This window comes from Lissotriton helveticus, chromosome 2_1, assembly GCF_964261635.1.
Source record: "Lissotriton helveticus chromosome 2_1, aLisHel1.1, whole genome shotgun sequence".
Taxonomy (NCBI): domain Eukaryota; kingdom Metazoa; phylum Chordata; class Amphibia; order Caudata; family Salamandridae; genus Lissotriton; species Lissotriton helveticus.
In genome coordinates, this window is record NC_136059.1 from 827,748,872 (window position 1) to 827,772,963 (window position 24,092).

The 24,092-nt window shown below is 45.1% G+C and overlaps 1 protein-coding gene across 1 annotated transcript in view; it reads left to right on the plus strand.

Moving 5' to 3' along the window:
• The window catches only part of HSD17B4 (hydroxysteroid 17-beta dehydrogenase 4), an 867,876-nt gene that overhangs the window by 499,204 nt on the left and 344,580 nt on the right, over positions 1 to 24,092 (plus strand). Inside the window, exon 15 of the mRNA XM_078675560.1 lies at positions 20,587 to 20,658. Coding sequence (XP_078531686.1) covers positions 20,587 to 20,658 — 72 coding nt within the window. The remainder of the gene's footprint in view (positions 1 to 20,586; positions 20,659 to 24,092) is intronic.

Here is a 24,092-nt window from a genome sequence, read left to right on the forward strand (position 1 = left end):
TTGTTTTATCTCTCTCCCTTGAACGCTTCTCTGCCCAACACCGTGTTGCTGCATCATACCTTGGGGTCTACGGAAACCCCACCTACTGCCCTCTCTCTCACCCCGGTGGTTCTCCGATACCCTCACAGCCCCGATCTCCATACTCCACCGTTTCATCCGTATTTTTCTACCGGCCCTCCTGTTGCTTAAACCCCTCCCCTAACCTGTTTCGCAATTAACATTTGTTTTTTTTTAAAAAAGCGTTTTTGTGCTACTTTAGATGTACAGCCAAGTACACAGCCATGTTTTGTACATATATATTTTTAATTATATTAAAATAAATATTCAGTCTTTCTTTTTAGTGCTGCTTAAGCGGGGTAGACCTATGCGGAGATGCAGCCAAATTGGCTCTGCCTCCTGGCTCGAGTTAGTCACTTTTAGCATCCTACAGTTTGATTTGTCCGACTATCTGAAAACAGATTTCTTCCAGCAGAAACTCTCAACAGCAGACTTGTATTTTCATATCCCACCGGAAGAGGCCTATTTCTTGTTTTTAATTTGAGATTTCTTTGGGTTTTCCTCCTCTCTCAACGCCACCCCTATTTTAACAACCCCCCCCCCCACACACACACACTTCTTCCTACGTTCCTCCTCTTCTCAGCTCTCTCGCCCCCTGCCTCTCCCCTCTTTCACTGTGTGCTCTGTGTCTCGACTGCTGTCCCCCGCCCATGCCCAGCCTCTTTCATCTTCCCCTCCCACACCGCCTCCCCTCTGCCCATTCATCCATTACCAGCAGCCGGTCCAAGAGTAGCTACTGTCTCTGGAGCTTGGCTGGGAGGGGTGCTGCTGTGCTCGGACCTCCCAGAGCAACCACTGCACCCTCTCACCAGCGACTAACGCTCCCTCCCCCCACCCGCCTCCTGCCTGGGTTATTGAGGGAGAGCCTTCATCCACCGCCTTTGTGCGCTGCGCGGACGCCGCTCCATTCCTAACTCTCCTTTAGCTAACTACCTGATGACTCCAGGGGCCGGAGACATCTTCAGCGCCACCCCCTCCCTCACCGGCACCATCCATCATCTTAGCTAGAAAGAGCCGAGAAACCACAGCCCTGCGGCACTTACCACAACTTCCAGGTCAGAAACGGATCTTGCAGCAGGCGACCACCTACTTTAAAACAATTTATAGAGCCCCTACAGAACGGTATCCTAAGCCTCCGAGCGCGGACGTTAACATTAAAGCACGTTGGTGCTTCGCGGGCCGCCACAGAATGTCAAGTTGGGCCGGATTCCAATCTGCGGTTGCATCAGCACATCCGCACTTCATTCTTCAAAGCCACACCATTTTGAAAGGTTTTTCAAAAAACTAGTCTGATGTGAGACCCCCCACCCTCCCACACACAACCACTGTTGTTTGTTGATGCTGTCACTGGGGCCCCATCCCCCCATAAACACTTACTTCTGGCTAGGGGCCTGACAGGACACATGCAAGTACAGTTCATTTATATGCCCCCCTGTTTAACATATCTCTTACATCAGCCCAATGCTGCTGTTACCCAAGGGTCACTTGTAAAGGACAGGAGGGCCGCTTGGGGCCCCAGGCCGCTCTCTAAGTATCCCTGATGGTCAGGGCAGGACTGGGAAAGCAAACGCAGCCTTTGCAATAACCGTTTTGCAATGCAATAGGTCTCACAGTTACAAGAGTTTGAGCTATTGACATTGTAAATGACAATGGCTTTTATTTATGTGTTGATTTTTTTAAAATAAATAAAAGGCATTGCCATTTACAATGCCGATAGCTCAAACTCTTGCAAATTCGAAACCTATAGCATAACATAACAAAACAAAGCATAACATAAGAAAACATAGCATAACAAAACATAGCAAAACACAACAAAACATAGCATAGCATAACAAAACACAACAAAACATAGCACACATAACAAAACATAGCATAGCAAAACATAGCATAGCATAACAAAACACAACAAAACATAGCATAGCATAACAAAACACAACACAACATAGCATAACAAAACAAAGCATAGCATAGCATAACATAACATAGCATAGCAAAGCATAGCATAATAAAACACAACAAAACATAGCATAACAAAGCATAGCATAGAAAAACACAACAAAACAGCATAGCATAACAAAACACTACAACACATAGTATAGCATAACAAAACAAAGCATAGGATAGCAAATCTAAACATAGCATAACAAAACATAGCATAACATAACAAAACTTAGCATAACAAAACACAACAACACATAGCATAACAAAACATAGCAAAACACAACTAAACATAGCATAGCTTAACAAAACACAACAAAACATAGCAAATCAAAACATATAATAGCATAGCATACCAAACCCAACGAAGCATAGCATAATAAAACATAGCATAGAAAAATAAAGCATAGCATAATAAAACACAACAAAGCATAACAAAGCATAGTATAGCATAGCAAAACATAGCATAGCATAACAAAGCATAGCATAACAAAACACAGCTGAGCATAGCATAACAAATCAAAGCATAGGATAGCAAAACAGCATAACAAAACAAAACATAGGATAGCGAAACAAAACATAACATAGCATAGCATACAGCATCACTAAGCACCACCACCGCATCACTCAGGGGCACCACTACATCACTATGCACTACCACAGCATCACTGAACGCCACAGCATCACTCGTTTGCCATCACAACGTCACTCAGTGCCACCACAGCATCAGTCTGTGCAGCCATTCAACAACAACTGGTTCAAATATGTTCTCTCAATGTTTCAAGCTTTATTACAAATGTAACAAAAAGATGTTAATATTTCACTTCTGTTCTTGGATTTTCGTCACAATAAAATACACTGAACATAATCTTCACAAAAGTTATTTACAAAAGTTTAAGCTATTGCCATTATAAATTACAATAACTTTTATTTAAATATTAATTATTAAAAAAAATGAAAAGCCATTGTTATTTGTAATATCAATACATGTAAGTCACGTAAATACAAAACATATTGCATTACAAATGCTATAGGTGTCACATTTGCGAAATTGGCATTGTAAATGACAAAGCTATTAATTTCGCTATTTTCAAAAACAACACATAAATAAATAAATTGTCATTTACAATACCAATAGCTCAAACTTTCCTAATGCGAGACCTATTGCATTGCAAATGCTTGTTCTTAGATTGTGAACATATCCTAGCATTGATTTCTCAGCAGCAAACACAATATTCCGTAAAGTGTACCTGATTGTCAGCAATGCCTCAGCGCTAGGCAAGCTGAAGGCTAGTTCGAAAGGGGTCAGCTCAATCAGAGCTTTCTGCCTTTAGGTGGGAAACCATTTCCAGGGAGGCCCTGCTATTTAATCCAGTTTCAAGCCAGTGCCTTCAGAACCAGATGGTTGCACCGCAGGTGATAATAGCACTATCCCGGCCTCCAATGCCATCAGGAGAAGCGCCATTGACCAAACAGTATATTTAGAGTTAAAGGAAATTGGTTCAGCTTCCACTGCATTGGATGCACTTCTTATACCTGTTTTTAATCCCAAAAACAGGGCTGCATCTAAAATCACTCCAGACAGTGATATTTATCAGAGCAGGGTGAAAATATCATAATTCGAATTTGTGTAAATATGCAAAATTATATGAAGTTGTGCATAATTATGCAAAGTACTTACCTGCCCAGTCCATGGTACATTTTAGTTTAAAATGCATCAGCGCATGGAATTTGGATGTGAGGAGGCGTTTCCCGAAAAATAATTTGCAAAAAACAAAAGCACTATGAACAACAGCTACTCTTGATCTTGTTGTTAATGGTAAATTTCTACCACCAGTGGCATGTAATTACGTGATGTGGCGTAATGGCGTGAGCTTGGAAATTTTGCATACCGAAAGCAACTAGAGATTTCTGAAATTACAGTAGGCTGGCGTAACAAACATTTGGCCCCGGCTGACATTTATTCAATACCTCAAATTTTGCATGTGCCATCAATACTTATACTTGGTTAACCGTTTGGCCATCATGATTGCTTTTGATTTGTTTAGATTAACTTGGGGATGGATGTTGTTACTCCATCAACCCAGGCCTTCCAGTGACTGATAAGGGTTACCTGGTGTGCACCAGCCCAAGATGTTATTGTCACTGTTGTACCAAACCGGTATGTATTCTTATGGCAGTTTCATTTGAAAAAGAGGCTCAGGAACGAACGTTGCTGGCAAATCGAAAGATGTACAGATTGAACAGCTCTGGTGTGATGACACATCCATGCTTAACTTTAGTAGAGCATCCAACTCTTGGTGTCCATGACTAATCCCCGTAAGCCCTAAACCATCCAGCTTCCACTAGTCATCTGTCTCCTGAATTTGGCAGAAGCCCAGCATGATTAATATAGCACAGTATTGAAGAAAAGACTGTCATCTGATTGCAAGATTAGCCTTTGTGGTTCTTGCAAGAGAACTGTGGATGATAGACGCATGCCTCCTGAACCCTGCCTGCTTTGCAGGAATATGAAAACTGGAACAAACCCAATCATCAATTACATTCCCCTGCCCTTCTGTGCACTCTTCTTCCTTCATTTTACTGGCTGTACACCTCAATAAGCAACACTGTAGCCGAGCTGGTGAGCCGCATTCCCAGGACTTCTTCCTGACCCTAGCTAGCTGTGTCTGTTTGTTGAACTCCTTCTAGGAGTAACCTCATTAGGAGATAATCCGAGTCCCTGGCACGAGATTGCCTGAAGAGCCCGACCTGATGATGTTCATGGGACTCAAGCAAAGAAACCTGAGGCAATTGGACTTTGAAGAGCACTACTTCAAAATGTTGTCTTCAGCACTTCATTTGTCTGCAAAGAGATTTGATGCAATTTATATTGCCTTCCGCAGTGGCCCTTCAGCATCACATTGCACAATGCTGCATCCCAGAACGGTATGAAAAGGCGCCCACACTGAGAAAGCGTTGGGATGTGACTGTGATACTCAAGGTTGAAGGAGCTGTTCAAATTATGATAGCATAGCAGAATGTGTTTTTCTATTTTTGTCAGAAAGCTGATAGTAGTCCAGCAAAAACGAGGCTATCCCATCCATACTCAACCAATAGAAAGGATGTTTCTGTCTCTTTAAGGGACATCGTCTTTCCCAAACCCTTGCATACTAGTTTCCTATAAAACTTTGTTACATAGCGCTAAGCGAGGAGAGTCCCCTTATAGATAAATGTATTATTTTGTATTTGAAAATACATTGTATGGGAGGTTCTTAGTGTTGTCAACTATGTAGGCAAGTCTTTAAAATGGCATGCTGTGTTCAGACACGGTGACCTTACTTTTATGCAAAACAGCCCTTGCAAAACTATTGATTTTCTTTTTGTGCGACTAAGAGCAGTTTTCATCTTTGCCCCTAGAGATGTAGCCATGTAAAATATGCAGGTCGAGGGCTCCAAAGAGAGACGCATTGCTGTCACAACTACAGCCTTGGTATTCAAGGTTACACTTAAAATCATTTATTCATAAAATTGAGTTTTAAAACGGTTTTTAGCAGGGAAGGAAATTTCCTGTGAGCCAAGTCTGCATTGGATAACAAGTGTTAATGTTAAGTAGATAACTATGGCTTTTTAGAAGCAAGAGAATACATCAATTATTTCTGCACTTTCTAATGACACGATGAGCACCTCTTGCACAATGAAGTTGCAGTCTAGTCTTTTTCGCTGAGAGAAATTCAGAGCTTGCATTTACTTTATATGAAACAAAAAAATCATTGTCTCTCCCTGTGTCATCTCTCATGTTAATATATCCCAAATGCAAAGCTACCATATCCTTGTACTTTTATTGAATATGTCAAATTTTTTGATTGTCAACTTGTCTTCAGAACCTGCTGTTGCGCTCATGATGCACAATTCCGATTGCTAGTGGAAGTTGGCTGGGATAGATGCTATTACTTGGTTACATTAATCGTGAATAGAAACGCCATTCTACCTGTTCACATTCTTAAATTGCCTTATCTCCTTAAACACGATGACATTTGACACACATTCATTTGCATGCAAATACTGTATAATATTCTTTGAACTCCGCTTTGATTCCACTTCGTAGGCACACTATCAAATACCTTGAACATTCTATAAAAGGGCTTAGTTCATCATGCAAACTATTATTTGTTTTGGCCGTTCGGCGACAGAGCTTGGGATGGGAACATGGATACTGTTTATTATATAAACAATATCAATCCTTTGTTTAGACAGAGGAACATTTTTCTGGTAGTGAGTGGTCTCGCCCATGCCAGAATTCCAGCCAAGCTGATTCAGTTATACCTCTGGGAAGGACGCTGCTCAGCTCTCCACAAAGGCGGGCGTCCTGATGACAATTACCCACAGGTTATGGGGAGTTAAAGCACCCTAAAGGGAATTGGCAAATTCGCCCACTCTAGACACTAAGTTAGGGAGGGCTATGTAGGAGTACACTATACTACAGTACTTATAGGCAAGCCTATACTCTCTATTACAGCACAATGGTTGAACTGTTTATCTTTTTCACCATTCTTGTAATGATCACATTATACTGTTTTCTTCAGTTGATTATCGCAGCACCCTTTTTTTAAATACAAGAGTCACAATGCTTCAATAAATATTGAAATACATTACTGAGTATTACTTGTGTATCTCTTTGGGTATACATGAGTTACTACATGGAAGGTTCTAGATCTGTTACCACGATTTCCTTGGGTAGTCAGGGTTGTCTTGTTCCGAGGTTGCACATTCCATTTTTTACATGGTCACGTTTCGGGTACAGATGGTGCACCGCGAGCTAGCAGGACTACAGCCAACATATCCTGACTGTCTGTGTGGAATCCGTCTTGCATAATCCTGATGTTTATGTTGTCCAACAAACGCAGTATAAACTGTACTGTTGCTTGGATATAAGTTCACCCTAAATAAATGAAAAGATAGGAGGCGATTGGCAAAACAGGAACAGATTGATTTAATTAAATGCTTGCGGCTGAGAGAGCCTCAACAAAGTGTGTCTTCTCAAAGTCTGTCGCTGTTCAAAGTTTTGACCGCTGTTACTGCTGAGGTACAATAAAGCAATTTTCTACATACCCAAAGAGCATCTCATTCATAAATCAACCAATTTGGGTGTCTGATAAGGACACGGATGGCTCTCAACCTCGGGCAGAGTTAGTGTGGGCCAGTGTGGATTTGTCCAGATGTCCGGCATGAAGAGCGCATGATCACTATGTGTGGTGTGCATGTCATATGAGTGTTTCTCTCTACATGTGGTATCTAGCTTTGTTGTATTTTGGAGAATGTGAGTCCTTTACCAAACGTGTTTTATTGGGGCCAATTTCCTCAGACCTGTTTGTGGTGCAACTGTCTATCTGTGGGATTGATCGGGTTTTTCCCTGGGCGTGCGTTTCTCTTTAGGTTAAGAGAAACCCCACCTGTGACCTTGTATTCGATAGGCATGGGTGTGGGTTGTAGAACTTGTCTTACCATGTATCTCTGACTCTGGGTTGATGGGGCGGTCACCTTGAGTTAATCCAACAGCAATGATATGAGTTCATTGGAACTCCTGAAAATAATATGGCAGTCACTGGTATCCTTTTTATCAACAGCCTTAACATTGTGCATACGATTGTCGTAGCATACATTAACATTATTCTTAGTGGTATTGACACGGTTAGGTTTACTTAATTCATAATGTCCATTGTAGTTATTTCTAGTAACAGTATAGTCATTTGAGCATGGATCATGACATACATCGATCTCATCATTGCTGGTGTCGTTGCTACTGTGCAGGTACAGGGTATGAAATACATTAACATTGCATAGACTGATCGAGCCCAAGTAGCTCGCTGTGATCCTATAGTGGTTAGAACTCTGCTTTGTGTGTGTGCAAACATTACATTGACGGGTACTGTCATGGTCATGTGGGCACAGGTTCTGGCATACGTTAATATTGCATTTATTGGTATTGTTGTTGTCGGGCCTGCACTCATCATGATATTCATTCACATCGTATAATCACATTCCAACAGCATGACAATGTATAACCTAATAAAGCATGGTGTTTGTGATGTATGGGATTTTTATGTGTACAAGTTATTGAAATTTCTTTCAAATTAATTGTGGCAAGCATTCCTTACTAAATACAGTGATCATTGCAAGAATGTGTGATCACGTGAAAATATGACCTTGATTCCTGGAACCTACATAACTTAATCTCTCTGATACTTACTTTTTGGTATTGTGTTACTTTTTGGTATTGTGTTTTTCAAGTCAAATAGCAAAAATTGCACCAAACCCACAAATCGTTGTTTTTTTAATAAATGAACATTGGCAAAGTCTGGCCACTTTGTAAATGAATGTGCTTGTTTATTGATTGATGTCTGTATGTGGTTGTGTGGATAGCTGGCAGATAGATAAGGTCTGTAAGAAAAGTTGAGGTGATGGTGGAGGGGTCTAACTGGAATGACCATGACATGAGAAGATGATTGAAATTAAAGGGAGGCAGTGCTAGGAGAAGGTGGAGAAGCAGGTGGGAGCAGTCGTAAAAGAAAGAAAAGAGAGGGATGTCCAGCACCAGGGAAAATGTATGGACAATGCTTGGATACTGTGTTACTTTTGGGGCATGGGGTGGCCCCTGCATCGATGTTCCCTGGGGATTGATCTTGGCAGTGGTAGCAGAGTCTGGGCCTCAGGGAATTCATGATTGTTACACCATGCATTTCAGCTTTTAATACCCTTTACAGGGGTAGTGGATCTTATTGCATAAACTAAGGAGAATGGATTGAGACATTTGAATGCAGAGGACCTGGAATTGTGTGAAAATGATACTATTAAAGTCTTCCAGGAGCAAATGTACACTATTGAAGTATTTGTTAAATTACCAAGGCAGGCACAGAGAAGTGTATCTCTGAGACAAAACCCACCGCAACCGATACCCAGCTCTCAATTGAACACATTCTATACAGTCCTGAAACCTCAAATGAAATCAACCTCCAGGTAAAACATCTGGAGTTAGATGGTGAGAAAGATGTATGAGAACAAGAGAGAATTTCAGAGGATTGGTTTGTGCACAGAGAAAGAAGAGGTGGTTAGAGAGAAGAGAAAAGAAAAGAAAAAAGAGTGTGCAAATAGAGAACGTGAAGGACATGGGTCATGCATTCGTGGTTAAGAGCTTAATGCTAGAAGGCATCATGAAGGACTTATTAGAATTGTGCTCTGTTGGCAATGTGTTAACATGGCTTGTTTAAAGTTAGTTCGACGGTGAGGCTTATCACATTCCACAGGAGAGGACAACGGGCTTATTAAGCTGCTGGCTACTCACCAGGTCGGAAATTGAAACTGATTAGGACGTGGGTTATTGACTGGGTTATGTGAAGATGAAAAACGATTTGGTCGAACCCCTGATTTGTAGTGGATCAAGTTTAAGGAGACTGAAAATGTTCATCATGGATCTGGGCGTTCTAGATGTATGAGGTACCTGAGCTCGAAAGATTTGATGAATGGAAAGAAAGTAGCGACTTTTGATGAGTTTATTGAGCTTATTGAGCTTACTGAGCACCTTTCTGAAGCTTTTACTCCAAAAATGGATCAGTCTCATGTTGAAAGTAGTGTCCAGACTCCGATTTGAAAGCTGTCATGGCGGACTCACCTGTGTACTAGCAGAATGATTCCAAAAGGACAATCCAGTCATTCTCACCAGTGGAATCATGCCAAACTCTAACAAAATGAAACATTTAGTTTGGAAGTGGTCCGGTTTTTTGACGTTTTTGTACCAATCATCATATACAAAATTGTACCTTACTGGCATCTTCCCTATACGCTTTGTTGAAAGGATTTGTGGTTATGCCTCATTGTTCAGGGTATGCCAGCACAATTCACACTGGGAATGTGGGAAGTTATTACAAAAGGATCTATGGGATAATCTTAAATACACTAACCAGGGAAATTATTACCACTAGCCTTTTCAAGAAAACATTTCTACAATATTTTTATTTGTATTTGTCGCTATTGCTTTTTAGTTTTTCTAAATAGAGGCATTCTTAAAGACCCCCATTTACTTCCCTACCCCCCTTATTCCTCTTCGTCTCACACCATGACCCTCCAACCATAACCCAAAAAAAATATGGTTTCAGATTTATTAGGCAAATAATACATGTTTACTTAATTCTTGTATACATCCAAAGTACTTCCCACCTACCATGTTTCAATTAATATGTGTTAATATGTGAATGGTATAAAAATGTGAACAATAGGTAAAACATGTTCTGCAGTGTGCTGTAAAGAGGAAATATGCCCCACCTTTCTTGCTGCAGTCCTGACCCAGGGATGTAACCTTCCAATTCAAACACAAAAGACATGAGCATGTGTATCTCCCCAGAGCACTTCATTTTTTCCGATTTCAGTATTCCAAGCAAAATCTCAAAACGGTGTTCTTGTGGATATCGATGCTCTTCTCATGACTTTGTCAGGAAGAGAAGTATACCATAACAAACATATTTGTAAAGCGTACACTCACCCCGTGGGGCCTTTTAGCTCTAATTAACAGATGTTTATTGTTCCCCAACTTATTAGTAATCATTGCATCAACCTCAAAAGGATGAAATGCTGAGTAGAAATGCCAAAATTGGAACCTGTAACCCAGGTTTAACACACTCCTGGAGTGGAAGCATTAGTCCACTAAGCCATCAGACCCAAAAGAGAAGGACTTCTGTGTAGTGAAGAAACATTTTAGCGTTCCATAAGTGTATCTATCTACCATTTGCTTTTCTGATCTTTCTGACTGTCTTTCGTCACTTAGCGGCTGCAGTTGTTCCGTGCTCTTAGCTTGCTTTTCTGAAGATCGAGGACCAGGTGGAGACTTCAAGGATTGGTGAACAGCTGCAGAAGCTCAAGCCAGACTCAAGCCCAAGTGAGAGCCGACTCTAGTGTTAGGGGATTAGATCTCCAGGACATCTGCCTATTTTGAGCTGTGCTACTTATGAATATGGTAGTAATCTTTTTCTGTCCCGTGCTTAGGTCACTAAAGGCACTGACAAATGTGATGCATATATCAATTTTTCAACATGATCAACAAAATGGGAGCCAACAAATCTCCATGAAATTGACCGCATCACTACCTCTCATCCTCCATTGCTCCCCAGTTGCATGTTTTTCAAATCCCTCTTGTGCACCGAGCTTACCAACATCCTGAATTCACTTACGATCTTTGCATAAGAATACAACCAAATTCTACCATCAGCAAATCTCTATGACATGCCTTTATTCCCCTCCTCCCTTAGGCGAACAGCTTTTTGGGATGGTTTCAAGACAGGAAAGATGATTCCCTACTGAAGAAACCAACTTTGGACCCCAATGACCTTGCCAACTTCCACACAATCAGCCTTCCGCCGTGCCTACAAGAGCATAAATATGAGAGCAATTTTCTACGAGACAGGAAATCTGCCTTCAAAGCATGCTGCAGCTTTAAAATAGTTAATAGTTAAGCACTAGATGATGCTGTCCTCTCTGAGAACCGGAAAGAACCATGCCTCCTGATCTTGCTCGACCTCTAGGCCATGTTCAACAGTCGATCTGGAACTGATTCACATCCTGAAAATTCCCCTGGGCTTCTGTGATATAGTCCTGTGATGGTTCACCTTATACTTTGCCAACCATCATCAACTTTTACAGATAAAACATCCCAAAAATGTGATCCTCTGGAGCACACCAATGATCCATCCTCACTACCACTAGTTTAATCTCTAAAGGAAACCTTTCAGAACCTTACTCACGAACAATATACAGATCATCTATTCACTAATGGCACTAATGCCTCCTTAAAGTCTACTCAGTCAGTGGCATGCAGCAGTTCAACACCCACCTGAAGCTAATCCAAAATTGAATGTCAAGCATCTATCCAAAGCCCAACCCGACAAACAGTTATTCCTATTTGTAAAACAACTCTGATTGGTTACGGATTCAAGTCTACCTATCCATAGGTATTACAGGCAGTTCAGACGTGCAATTTCTTACACCTCCCCCCCCTCCCCCCGCCCTTACAGGCATGTTACATGCTGCGGCCCGTCTGATCAAGATCTTGAATTTTAATTTTTTTTACTAGTGGAAATGTTGTCTTTCATAATTTCCAGTCATGTGATGCAGGGCCTTGTATGATGCATCCAGGCCCTGGAAGCAATTGGGGCTCTTTCTAGCTCAGTGCTTCCCAAACCTTTTAGAACCACAACCTAAACTTTAGTACAACAAACATTTCTGACCCACCTACCTTTAATGGGTGTGAGGTGGGAACGCTTTTTTACTGTAAAGAAAAAAATCTGAAAGAGACTATTAGTTATAGATTCCTTACCTTAGAATTACCCCCAGGCATCAGACTGGATCCGGAGAATTTTTCTTCAGCAGTACCCCTATGTGTCAGTAGGTGGTGTCGGTCAACTCTTAGTTTGTCTTTAGCGTGATCGCTGGGATGACGTTGCAGTATCTACTTAGACGATGCCCCTGCGCGCTGACGTCAGTTCTTTCTTTTTTCGCGCCAGAGAGCGGTACCCTTAGTCACTTTTTGACTAAAGGAGGGATGCCCCATCGACGTACCGGCTTCAAACCTTGTGACTCCTGTCACCAATTGATGTCGGTCATGGAGCCACACATCATGTGCCTCTGTTGCCTGGAGCGCGACCATGACCTGAAGTCATGCTCTGACTGTCAGGCCATGAACAGGAAGTCTTTGCAGGAGTGGTCCCGAAAGCTTCTGGAGGGCCGGCAGTTGGCTCTTTGCCGCTCGAGGTTGAGACAGAGGTCGCGGGACCGGTCGCAGAGTCACCACCACCATTCATCATCGAAGTCTTCGTCTTCACTAAGTCGAAGCACAAGAAGAAGGTGAAGAAGCACCATCCCTCTTCGCCTTCTCCCCGTCCGTCGGCTGAAGCGACGTGGAAGGTCTTCATCCTTCGGCTCCGCCTGCGGAGCCAGCTGGGACGGCTACAAGCTTCCCTTCCTTCCCGGGAACCGGAGCATCCCCTGCCCAGCTTTGTGCATTTTACGAAGCTCTCCACTCCATCTTTGGGCAGCCTGAATCCTCCGGTGCACCTTCGGGCTCGGCAGACTCAGCTGGGGGCTCCAGACCTTCGATGCCGGCACCGCAGGGATCCAGGCCTGGATCTGGGTCGGTGCAGGTCGACCTTATAACACCCCCCTGGCACCGATTTCTTTGTTGACACCTCTGCCATCTCTTATGCCGGTTGTTTCCCCGGCCAGCGTCGACCCCAGCCTACCCCTCGACATGGACACGGAGCCGGACCGATGCCCGGGGGTACTTTTGTCCATTGTTTCTCCCTGGCATTCCTTTTTGCCCTGAGTGGCAGCCAGGAGAGGATGAGGAGGACTGGGAGGGGTCTGTTGACCCTTTGGCAAACCAGCTAGAGGAGCCGGACTGAAGAGATGGGTAACAACCATCACAACACAACTTTTACTACGCGTTGCTATTAGATCACATGCGTTACAACGCATGCAATGTTACGAGGCGTAGTAAAAACTACGCATAATATTACATCGCATGCACTTTTACAACGCATGCGATATAATGGCTATCCATGTCGTTGTGAGGAAACTGAGGCTGTTTCCTCACAACGACGTGCACCACCGTAAAGCAGGAACCGGGAGCAGAGACGGCGATGCTGGAACCATGAGGAAAGAGGTAAGGCTGATTGTGCTTGGGGTGGGAGTAGGCTGGGTAGTGGTTTAGGGTAGTGTTTTAGGATTAGGGGTAGTGTAGGGGTGGGAGTAGTGTGGGTAGTGGTTTAGGGTAGTGTTGTAGTGTCGTAGTGTTTTAGGGTTTAGGGTAGTGTAGGGGTGGGGGTAGTGTTGTAGTGTCGTAGTGTTTTAGTGTTTAGGGTAGTGTTGGGGTGGGAGTAGTGTGGGTAGTGGTTTAGGGTAGTAGTGTTGTAGTGTTTTAGGGTTTAGGGTAGTGTAGAGGGGGAGTAGTGCGGATAGTGGTTTAGGGTAGTGTAGGTGTGGGGGTAGTGTAGTGTTGTAGTGTTTGTATAGTGTAGTGTTTTAGGATTTAGAGTAGTGTAGTAGTGCAGTGTTTTAAGGTTTAGGCTAGTGTTTTAGTGTATGGTTTTATGGGTTTAGGGTAGTGTAGTAGTGTTTGTGTAGTGTAGTGTTTTAGGGTAGTGTTGTAGTGTTTGTGTAGTGTATTTGTGTAGTATTCTAGGGTTTAATGTAGTGTTGTAGTGTTTCTATAGTGTTTTAGGGTAGTGTCGGGGTTGGTCAGGGTAATGTAGTGTTATGGTAGGGAGAGGACTGGGGGTCGGGGAGGGTTGTGTAGGTGTAGGGTTGTCACTTACCTTGCTAACTTTAACCACGAGTTTAGCTTTACCAGGCATGCCTTTGCGTTGTAATGGAATGCGTTGTAAAGGCATACTCGTGGTAAAAGTTTGCGATGTAATGGCATGTCGTTGTCATTGACATCGCATAGTAATACCCGCGTTGTAATGGCACGCGTGGTATTAGTATGCTATGTAATGACATACATCCGAAGAGATGAATTGGGTGAGGCCAGTGGTCTTGATACATCACCAGACCCTGGTATGCTTTCTACCTCTACTGTGAGCACAGATGAGGGAGGCTCCTACTTTGTGGTGTTGCTTAGGGCGGCTGAGGCCTTCAGCTTCCAATGGTGGCAGTCAGGAATAACCTCCTGGCTGAGGGGCTTCAGCCGGCAGCAGCATCTTCGGAGCCCCTGCTGCCTTTCAATTAAGCCCTAATGGACATCCTACTGGGCACTTGGTCCAATCCCAACACAGGGGCTCTTGTGGACAGGATGATTGACAGACACCACCTCAGCGCTACCCTATTTTCATCAACCAACACCCTACCCCTGAAAGCCTGGTAGTCCAAACGTCACCCTCAAAAGGCGTGTTCCCTACTGCTACCACAGATAAGGAATCCAAGAGGCTGGACCATCTTGGGAAGATGTTTTCGTCCACCAGTATAGGGCGGCGGCCGGTAAACCCTGCATGTCTCTTGGCCTTTTATTCCCACTCTGTGTGAGACTCGGTCGCGCAAGTGCTGCCACAGTGTTCGGAGGACTCCCGGACTGTACTCTCCTGTGCGCTTGTCGAGGGTAGAGACGCAGCAAAGTTCGCCATCCGCTGTGGGCTGGACACCGCCGACTCGCTGGTTAGGACGATTTCTATGTCAGTAGCCCTGAGACGCTACGCCTCGCTGAGGTCCACTGGCTTCTCCGGGGATGTCCAATCGACCCTTTTGGACATGCCCTTTGATGGCGTCACCTGTTTGGCAACAAGGGAGACAACGCGCTTGAGCCTCGTGCCCTTATGTAGTCTGTCTTCCGCCCTTTTCATGGCTACCGAACGGGTGCCCCACCACGTTCCACCCAGGGCCACAGGTCGGCGCAAACTACTCAGCCTCAGCGCGGCCGGGAACGTGGGACCCAGCGCCGTGGATCTGAGGACCAGCGGGTAGGCCATTCCACCAGTGCCCCCTCTGCAGCAGCCTCCAAACCTTCCTAGTCCAATCTTTCAGCGCCACCAGTTGCCAGTGGGCGGCAGGGTCCACCATCACCTTCCCCACTGGCACAACATCAAGTCGGACATGTGGTTTTGCAGATGGTCCGAAGGGGCTACTCCCACCCCTTCGAGACTACCCCTCCCTCCATGCCACCAACACTCCATTGCATGTTGGAGGATCACTTGGCCCTTCTACGTCAGGAAGTTGCGGCTCTCTTGGGCAAGGGAGCCATCGAGCAAGTTCCTGTGCCAGAATAGGTTGTGGTTCTTATTCCCATTACTTCCTGGTGCCCAAGAAGGACAAAGGCCTGCGTCCTTTTGTTGATCTCAGGGATGTCAACCACTTCCTCTGAAAGGAGAAGTTCAAAATATTGACATTGGCTAAGGTCTTGTCTGACCTCGACCCTGGACACTGGATGGTAGCGTTGGACGTGCAGGACGCTTATTTTCACTTACCCGTCCTGCCTGCCCACAGGCATTACTTACGGTTCACAGTAGGCCATGAGCCTTTTCAGTTTACCGTTCTCCCCTTTGGCCTTACCAACGCCCCTCGTGTGTTCACGAAAGTGATGGCGGTGGTCGCAGCTCATCTGCACAGATCAGGGGTTCCAGTCTTCCCCAATCTCGACGAATGGCTGTTGAAGGCGAGTTCGCCCAAGGCTGTTGTTTCCCACCTCCAGATTACGGCAGCCCTTGTGCACTCACTGGGGTTCACTATCAACATGCTGAAGTCAGACCTGATTCCCTCTCAGAAGCTCCTTTTCATCGGAGCAGTTCTGGACACAATGCAGTTTCGGACCTATTCTCCCGAGTAGCGAGTCCGGGATATTTGGGCTATGATACTGATATTTCAGCCTCTATTCAGGGTTTCGGTGAGGATGACCCTGAGGCATCATGGCCCCCTGCTTCCTGCTGGTGGACTATGACAGGTAGCATATGCAGGCTCTGCAGTGGGACTTGAAGTTCCGGTGGGCTCAGCATCAGGGGAATCTTTCCGATGTCGTCCAGATCTCGGAGGGCACTGCACACCAGTTGCAGTGGTGGCTAACAAACCAGGATTGGGTCGACAGCAGATCCCTCTCCTTTCCCCAACCAGACTTCACAGTGGTGACAGATGCGTTACTTCTGCGATGGGGCGGCCACATGGGAGAGGCAGAGATCAGAGGCCTCTGGTCTCTGGTGGAGTCCGGGCTCCACATCAACCTGCTGGAGATCCGGACGATCCGTCTTGCACTGAAAGCATTCCTTCCTTCTGTCAATGGGAGAGTAGTGCAGGTGTTCACGGGCAACACCACCGCCATGTGGTACTGCACCGAACACAGTGGGGTAGGGTCGTGGAACCTATGTCAAGAGGCTCTCCGCCTCTGGACGTGGCTGGACCATCAGGGCATGTGGTGGTTCAACACCAGCAAGGTTCCCTGAACGCCAGGGCAGACAAACTCAGCCACTGGTGCATGCTGGATCACGAATGGCGTTTTCACTTGGAGGTGGTGGTGCAAGGTCTCTTTCAGCAGTGGAGAGAGCCTTGGTTAGATCTGTTCACCACCAAAGAGAACGTGCAATGTCAGCAGTTCTGCGCGATGCTTTTCGTGACAAGTCGAATGGTGGTCTTCTATACGCCTTTCCGCCTATACCACTTCTGCCCAGAATGCTGAAGAAAATCAAGCGCGAGAGGGCCCAAGTCATTCCTGTGGCTCCGGATTGGGCACGAAGAGTCTGGCATCCTGAGCTCTTGAACATGGCCATCGATCCACCGATCAGACTGCCTCTTTGGGAGAATCATCTGTCGCAGCAGCAGGGGACGGTACTCCACCTGAACCTGTGGAGATTGAGCGGTGACAGTTGACAGCGTTTGCCCCCCTCCCCTCTCTGAAGTATGTAATGTCATCTTGGTAGCCAGGGGTCCCTCCACTAAAACGGTATACGCCTGTAGATGGAACAAATTTGTGGCATGGTGCACAGCAAAGGCTGTGGATCCCCTTTCTGCCCCTCTTTCAGAGGTTCTCCTTTTCATTCTTTCTTTGACCCATCAGGGCTCTGCTTTGGGCACCCTTAAAAGCTATCTTTCGGCCATTTCGGCCTTTCTTTGCCTAAATGAGCAGCCTTCTCTTTTCAAGTCCCCTATTGTAAATAGATTTCTTAAGGGCATTATTCACATCTTTCCTCCTATTCCTTTTGTAATGCCCCATTGGGACTTGAATCTGGTCTTAGCCTACCTCATGCGTGCTCCTTTCGAGCCACTACATAATTGTCCTCTCAGACTATTGACATTGAAGGCTGCTTTTCTGGTTGCCATCACCTCTGCTCACAGGGTGAGTGAGCTTCAGGCTCTTTCTTCTAAACCTCCTTTCCTTGCTGTTCATCCAAACAAGGTTATTCTTCTAACTCTACCTTCGTTTCATCCCAAAGTGGTTACCTCTTTCCACATAGGACAGGCCATCACTTGGCCCACCTTCTTCCCGCCCCCACATCCTTCTAAATAGGAGGAGAGGCTGCAACGTCTGGATCCAAAACGTGCGTTATCTTTTAATCTGGATTGCACAAAACAATTCCAGGTGTATGATCAACTATTTGTTGTCTATGTGGGCACCAAGAGAGGTCTAGCCGTGCAAAAGCAGACCATCTCTCGATGGGTTGTCCTTTGCATTACAATTTGCTATTCCTTGGCGAAAAAGGAGCCTCCGGTAGGACTTTGCGCCCATTCCACCAGGGCGATGGCAGACACTACAGCTTTGGGACGTGGAGACTCCCCTCAGTGACATCTGCCAGGCAGCCACGTGGGCATCCCTGCACACGTTCACAAAACATTACTGCCTGGATAATCAAGTCCGGAGAGACGGTTTCTTTGGCCGTTCAGTTCTCCAGGACTTTCTAGTAAGAGACAGATATTAGTTATAGATTCCTTACAACCCCACCCATCCTTCCCATTCTGCGAATTGACTTCTAGAGTAAGGGACTCCCTTCCAGTGCCCTAGTTTTGTGCACCAGTGATCAGTGTATTGAATGGCTATGTTCTTCTGGCGTGGAATGTCGTGTAAAGAACTGACTCAGCGCACAGGGTGGCGTCTAAGTAAGTAAAGCGACGTCATTCCGACGATCATGATGGCAACGACAAACACAGTCGACCAACGCCACCTACCAATGCGCAGGGGTACTGCTGAAGAAAATTTCTCCAGATCGTCTGACGCCTGGGGGTAATTCTAAGGTAAGGATTCTATAACTAATGTAAGTCTCTTACAGATATATCGTAACCGAAGGTAAGCAACTTGTTCATTACCTGTCTGCAGTAACGACCCCTTCTGGATGGCACACGGAGAAGCTGTGAGCATTGCCCAGGAATTGCTATACGGCATGAGCATGGAAAGTCTGGTAGAGCATAATCTATTTTTGAGCCCCATGGACATTCTTTGGCTTGTGTAACAAACAATAAAATACAGGCATAGTTTGCTTCTGACCTTCTGTGCACAGAAGCTGAAATAGAGCTCCTTTAACCCTTTCTATGCTGATGACGGAACCGCTCCGTCATCAGCTGCCGTGGCGCTGTGCTGATGACGGAGCGGTTCCGTCATGGCCGGGCCGCCGCGCCTGTGCGGCGCGGATTCCGCGCCTGCACTGGGCGTTCTATTGAGCGGGCGGGGCCATGACGGAACCGCTCCGTCATGAGCACAGCCCAACTGCGGCTGATGACGGAGCAGTTCCGTCACCAGCATGCAGCCGCCCCGCAGCCGCCCCGCCCCCTTAGCGCTGCGGCGGAATAGCCGCCGCAGCGATACGGTTAAGAGATTATCCACAGATTTTCCTGACCTTGAGAAATTTGCAGCATCTTCTTGTGTTTCTGTTTTTGTAGATCAATTGCCTCTGCCTTAATTTGGGGCTGCAGCCTGCAGTGTTTTTGTCTTGTTAGCTGGTATGCCTCACACCATAGCAGGAGAGAGACTAGACCAAGTTGCCAGTTTAATGTAATGACTTCCATGCCAGTTCTGCTTGAAAGGTAAAGAGGGCTGGGTCAGAATCAATAACATTTAAAGCTTGTGCAAATACGCTGGTGTCATGTTGCATTTACTTTGCAAACAAAGTATTTTGAGCATCAGGACTGCCCAGGAGTGAGTGAGTGAGTGAGTTAGTTAAAAATCAAGCACCAGCATTAAATGTGACCAATACCGGGGCCTTGCGATCCCCTCGTGGGCACGGCCACAGTTTGTGAAAGGCTGGTCTGGCACATATGGAGGTGGGGGGGTGAAAGCGCCGTATGTAACTCACCCAGAGTGACGCCCTCTGAGGGCCCCCCTTGTTAGATTTACGGGTTCTGGTCAAATAGTCTGAGGCAGATGATATTTCTGGCTCTCCTGCAAAATATGACCTTGAACACTTTTTTGAAGGTAGGTATGAAGGTTTGACAGTACATTAGGAGTCTAGCAACGGTGCCGGTTTCCTCGTTAGAATCAATTAGTTTTAGCAGAGCTCTTAATCAAGGAAAGAACATTTATGGCAGCAAATTTGGGAGTGAAGCCGCTGAAGTGTTCTAGATGCGAAGTCTAACTTCTTCCGCTGGGCATGGACGTGAGTCCCTCCAGTTTTACTGTGCGTGCAGGCGCAGCATTGCAGATGAACTGAGATGGCGATGTTTACTTTCCGAATACTTCTATAATGTCACACTTTAAATGTTGGCACAACTGCTTTGATGCGAAATTAATTAGTGGGGTGTGAAGTTAATGAGGCAGACGGAATCTGGCCGGGCTCATAAATATTTAATGAGTGGAGCCCCTTGTGCACACGCTAAGCCTGCTTCATTTCTCCATCAGCTCAGGAGAGACTACGGTGTCTCTCAAGCGCGTTTATGGCTTCCTGTCCTCCCTGCTCCCACACGCTTTCATTTTATACGTATTACACCGTAATGGGAGGTCTAATTTAGTGTCTGCCATTTGCTACTTGAAGCCTGCTGGCTTTGAGGCTGCCAGCTATCTAAAGAATGCGTCTTGTCGTTTTATGAAGTAAATATTGGCACCTTGTCAAGCGCAATCATCTCATCCCTGGGTGGTAATGCGTCTCCTCTTCTGTTCTTTTCTAGGGCAGCTGACGTCCACAGCCAGCATCGCGGATGTCCTTGATAAAGGTTCCGGCGCAGTCATACTTCTGGACGGTAATGTCAAATCTTTGTAAAAGGCGCTGTGCAGTATGTGTCTGGGGGCGTGGGAGACAGGGGATTGGTGAGACATTGAGGTGGGGACTGGGGAGGGGCATCCCTGCCAATGTCCTCTGGGGCCCGAGCTGTGAGGAGCCCACTGCACCTCACTTATGGCTGCATAGTTTCAAAAGTCAAAATGTAAGTTTATTTAGATCATTGATCTCTAAACCACAAAAATACACATTTATTTTAAAATTCTTAAAAATAATTACTAAAATCGCATCTCGTTCCCTTAAGGATTATGAAGTTCCATATCCTCCATCATGGTTATATTAAAAATAATTTCATACAACAAATAAAATACAGTAAAACATCCTAAGGGTAGATCGGCTTCACTAAAACCTGTTATAAAATATTAAAGAATAAAACTTAATTCTCTATTCCTTATTACTCAATCTGATTAATAGTTTACTACCAAACTGATGGTAGAAGATCAATTTTCCTGGCTTGCGTTGGGGTCTTGGGCATTCTTGCCTCGCCGTTGGACAGAGCAGGCAAACTTCACAGGACAATGGGGAGAGAAGACCGATATGAGAGGGCTCAGTGAGATTGCTTCACGGGGGAAGGGAAACACAATAACGCTGGGAGAAGTGTCGCTGGTAAGAGAAGAATAAGAGAAGACACGACAACACGATGACAAGAGAAAACATAGGGAGGCATGGACCAAGGAAGACCATGTCATACTGCTTATACCAGTAGCACAGGGAGACCGGGACAAGAATAGTTCACAGCAAGGTGGGTGAAAGGGAGCACATAAGAGGACTGGGTCAAGGAACATCGTGGAAAGGCAAGGAGACCAAGATCTACCAGGAGACCATGACACGGCTCCCCACCAAACAGAATCAAAGTTGTAGGAAATCCCACATCCAATTGGAAGCGTAGCCTTCAAGAAGCACACAGTGCTAAGAGGTCACACACAATCACAGACATGTGCTATACAAATGAATACTAGTATATAATAAACATAAAGTGTATAGTGTGTGCATAAAGCCTCAACCACTCCGCTAAAACCAGCTGATGGGTATGAGGCAGTGGCTTATTTTGTTCAAGGTGATTTATTTGTGTTTGTCTCGAATTGTGTTGCTGAAACCTTTCCTGTTGTCTAGCAGTGATTCTAAAAGTGTGCGAAGTTTTTAAGTGTGTTCATTTGTACGTTTATTTAATTCAAGCCTTTTGCTCCAATTTATTGGAAAGTATGCAGATTCACAAAGGTTGCAAAGTATTTCACTTTTATATGTTTGCCTTACTTACAACCATATCTTTAACCACAACTTGTTGCGTATTTAACAAAATGATTCTGCGTGAAATATTCTAATCAGAAAAGAGCGACTATCTATTCTGTGCAGAGCCATTCTACATAGAAAAACTCTGTCAAAAGGTAAACCTGCCCACAAAAAAATCTGCGAACCTTTTCAAGTGTGCATTCGTATGATTAGTGTGAAAATTACCTAACCAGGCGGTGAAAATTATCTCAGTCACAGAAGGATTTTTACACTTGAGAAGGGAAATGTAAACCGGGAAAATGTACGAAGGGTGAAAATTCATAACACCCTTAGAAAGTACAATGCTAGAGCTTTCATCTCCAACAGAGATTAAAATGAGGTTGCTTCAACATGGTACTATTTTTTGTTGCTTAATGTCAGATTATTTCAAATATATATCAAATGCTGGGTAAAATATAATTCGAGAATTACATTTGGTACGACTAGACACAATGAAAGTAACCCCATCCTCGGTAAATTCTCTACTTATAATGTCCATTTCTTTAATGTCGGATACCCTTCTGCGTGAGATCAGGCACAACAACATAGCCAACTAACTGGATAGTTAGTTCCAAGAGAGGTATTTGTTACTCTGTCAGGACAGGAAGAGATTAATGAGGACATTCACATCCCAAAGAACGAATGCCTTGGTTCTGGAGGAAGGGAGAGGCATATGCCTCTTATCAATTTCTGTACTAAGGGATGTTTCCCAACCGGCTGTTCTTCGATTGGATGGTGGCCCACCAAAATAGCTGAATGAAAGGTGTTTACTGATCTGCAAGCCATACGTTGTGAGGCTAGGTAAGACAAGAAGTTTACAACTGAAACAACTTCAGACCACAAGGGATCTAGGTCTCACTGGAGACACCAACTCAACCATTTCACCACGCAGAGAGATATTGTTTTGTTGTACCTTCTGTCAATGCTTTTGATGAGACATTAATCTCCTGCGAAAGTCCTGGGATCTTCCATCGTTCCCTGTAATCCTCCATTCCATGGGAGACAGTTGCCTTGCGAGACCAGGGGATGCGTGTTCTCCTGGGGAAACACAAGGACAGGATGGATGGAGCACTGAAACTTTTCAAATACACACCGCCAGTCACAGATCTGCGTTGAATCCATCATCATTCTTTAGCTCACTTCGCCACCTCAGTTCAGACCCAACTATATACAAATCAGCCTTGACCCTGTGCCTCATGGGAACAGCCCAGGCTAAACTGCCAAGCCAGGTCTTCCCTAAACCGGAAACAAGCATCCTGGGATCGGTTTCGGGGTATCACCCCTCATCAGCCAGGCTAGCTTGAATCCAGTGGCAAAGTGAGCAAGGGACCCACGTCTGGGCATACCCTGCCAATTTAGGGCGAACAAAGCAAACTTAGGGTCAAGCTATCCTGGCTGATGAGAGGTGAAACCCCGAAATGGGTCTTAGGATGCTTGTTTCCAGTCCAGGGAGGACCTGGCCTGGCAGTTTGGGCTGGACTGTTCCCATTGGGCACAGGGTCGAGACTGATTTGCAAATGGCTGGGTTCAATCTGAAATTGCATGGGGAGCAAAAAAACGATGGATGTAGGCCCAGATCTCTGTACTGGGGTGAATGTATGACATTGTTCTGTATTCTGTCCATCAATTGTTCTTTTTGCATTTGTCATTCAGAGCGGGATGGATATGCCTAGACGTGGGTCCCATGCTCTCCATGCAACTTCTCAGGCCTGTCTGCATTCTGTCATCAATTGTTAATTTTGCATTTGTCAATCCGAGTGGGGCGGGTATGCCCATAAGTGGGTCCCGTGCTCTCAATGCCACTGGAGTCAAGCTATGAGGGCTGATGAGGGGTAAAACCCCCGAAACCTGTCCTAGGATGCTTTTTCCAGTCCAGGGAGGACCTGGTCTGGCAGTTTGGTCTGGACTGTTCCCACTGTGCGCAGGGTCAGGACAGATTTGCACATGACTGGGTTCAAACTGGAATGACATGGGGAGCAAAAAAACGATGGTTTAGGCCCAGATCTCCGTACTGGGGTGAATGTATGACATTGTTCTGTATTCTGTCCATCAATTGTTCTTTTTGCATTTGTCATTCAGAGCGGGATGGATATGCCTAGACGTGGGTCCCATGCTCTCCATGCAACT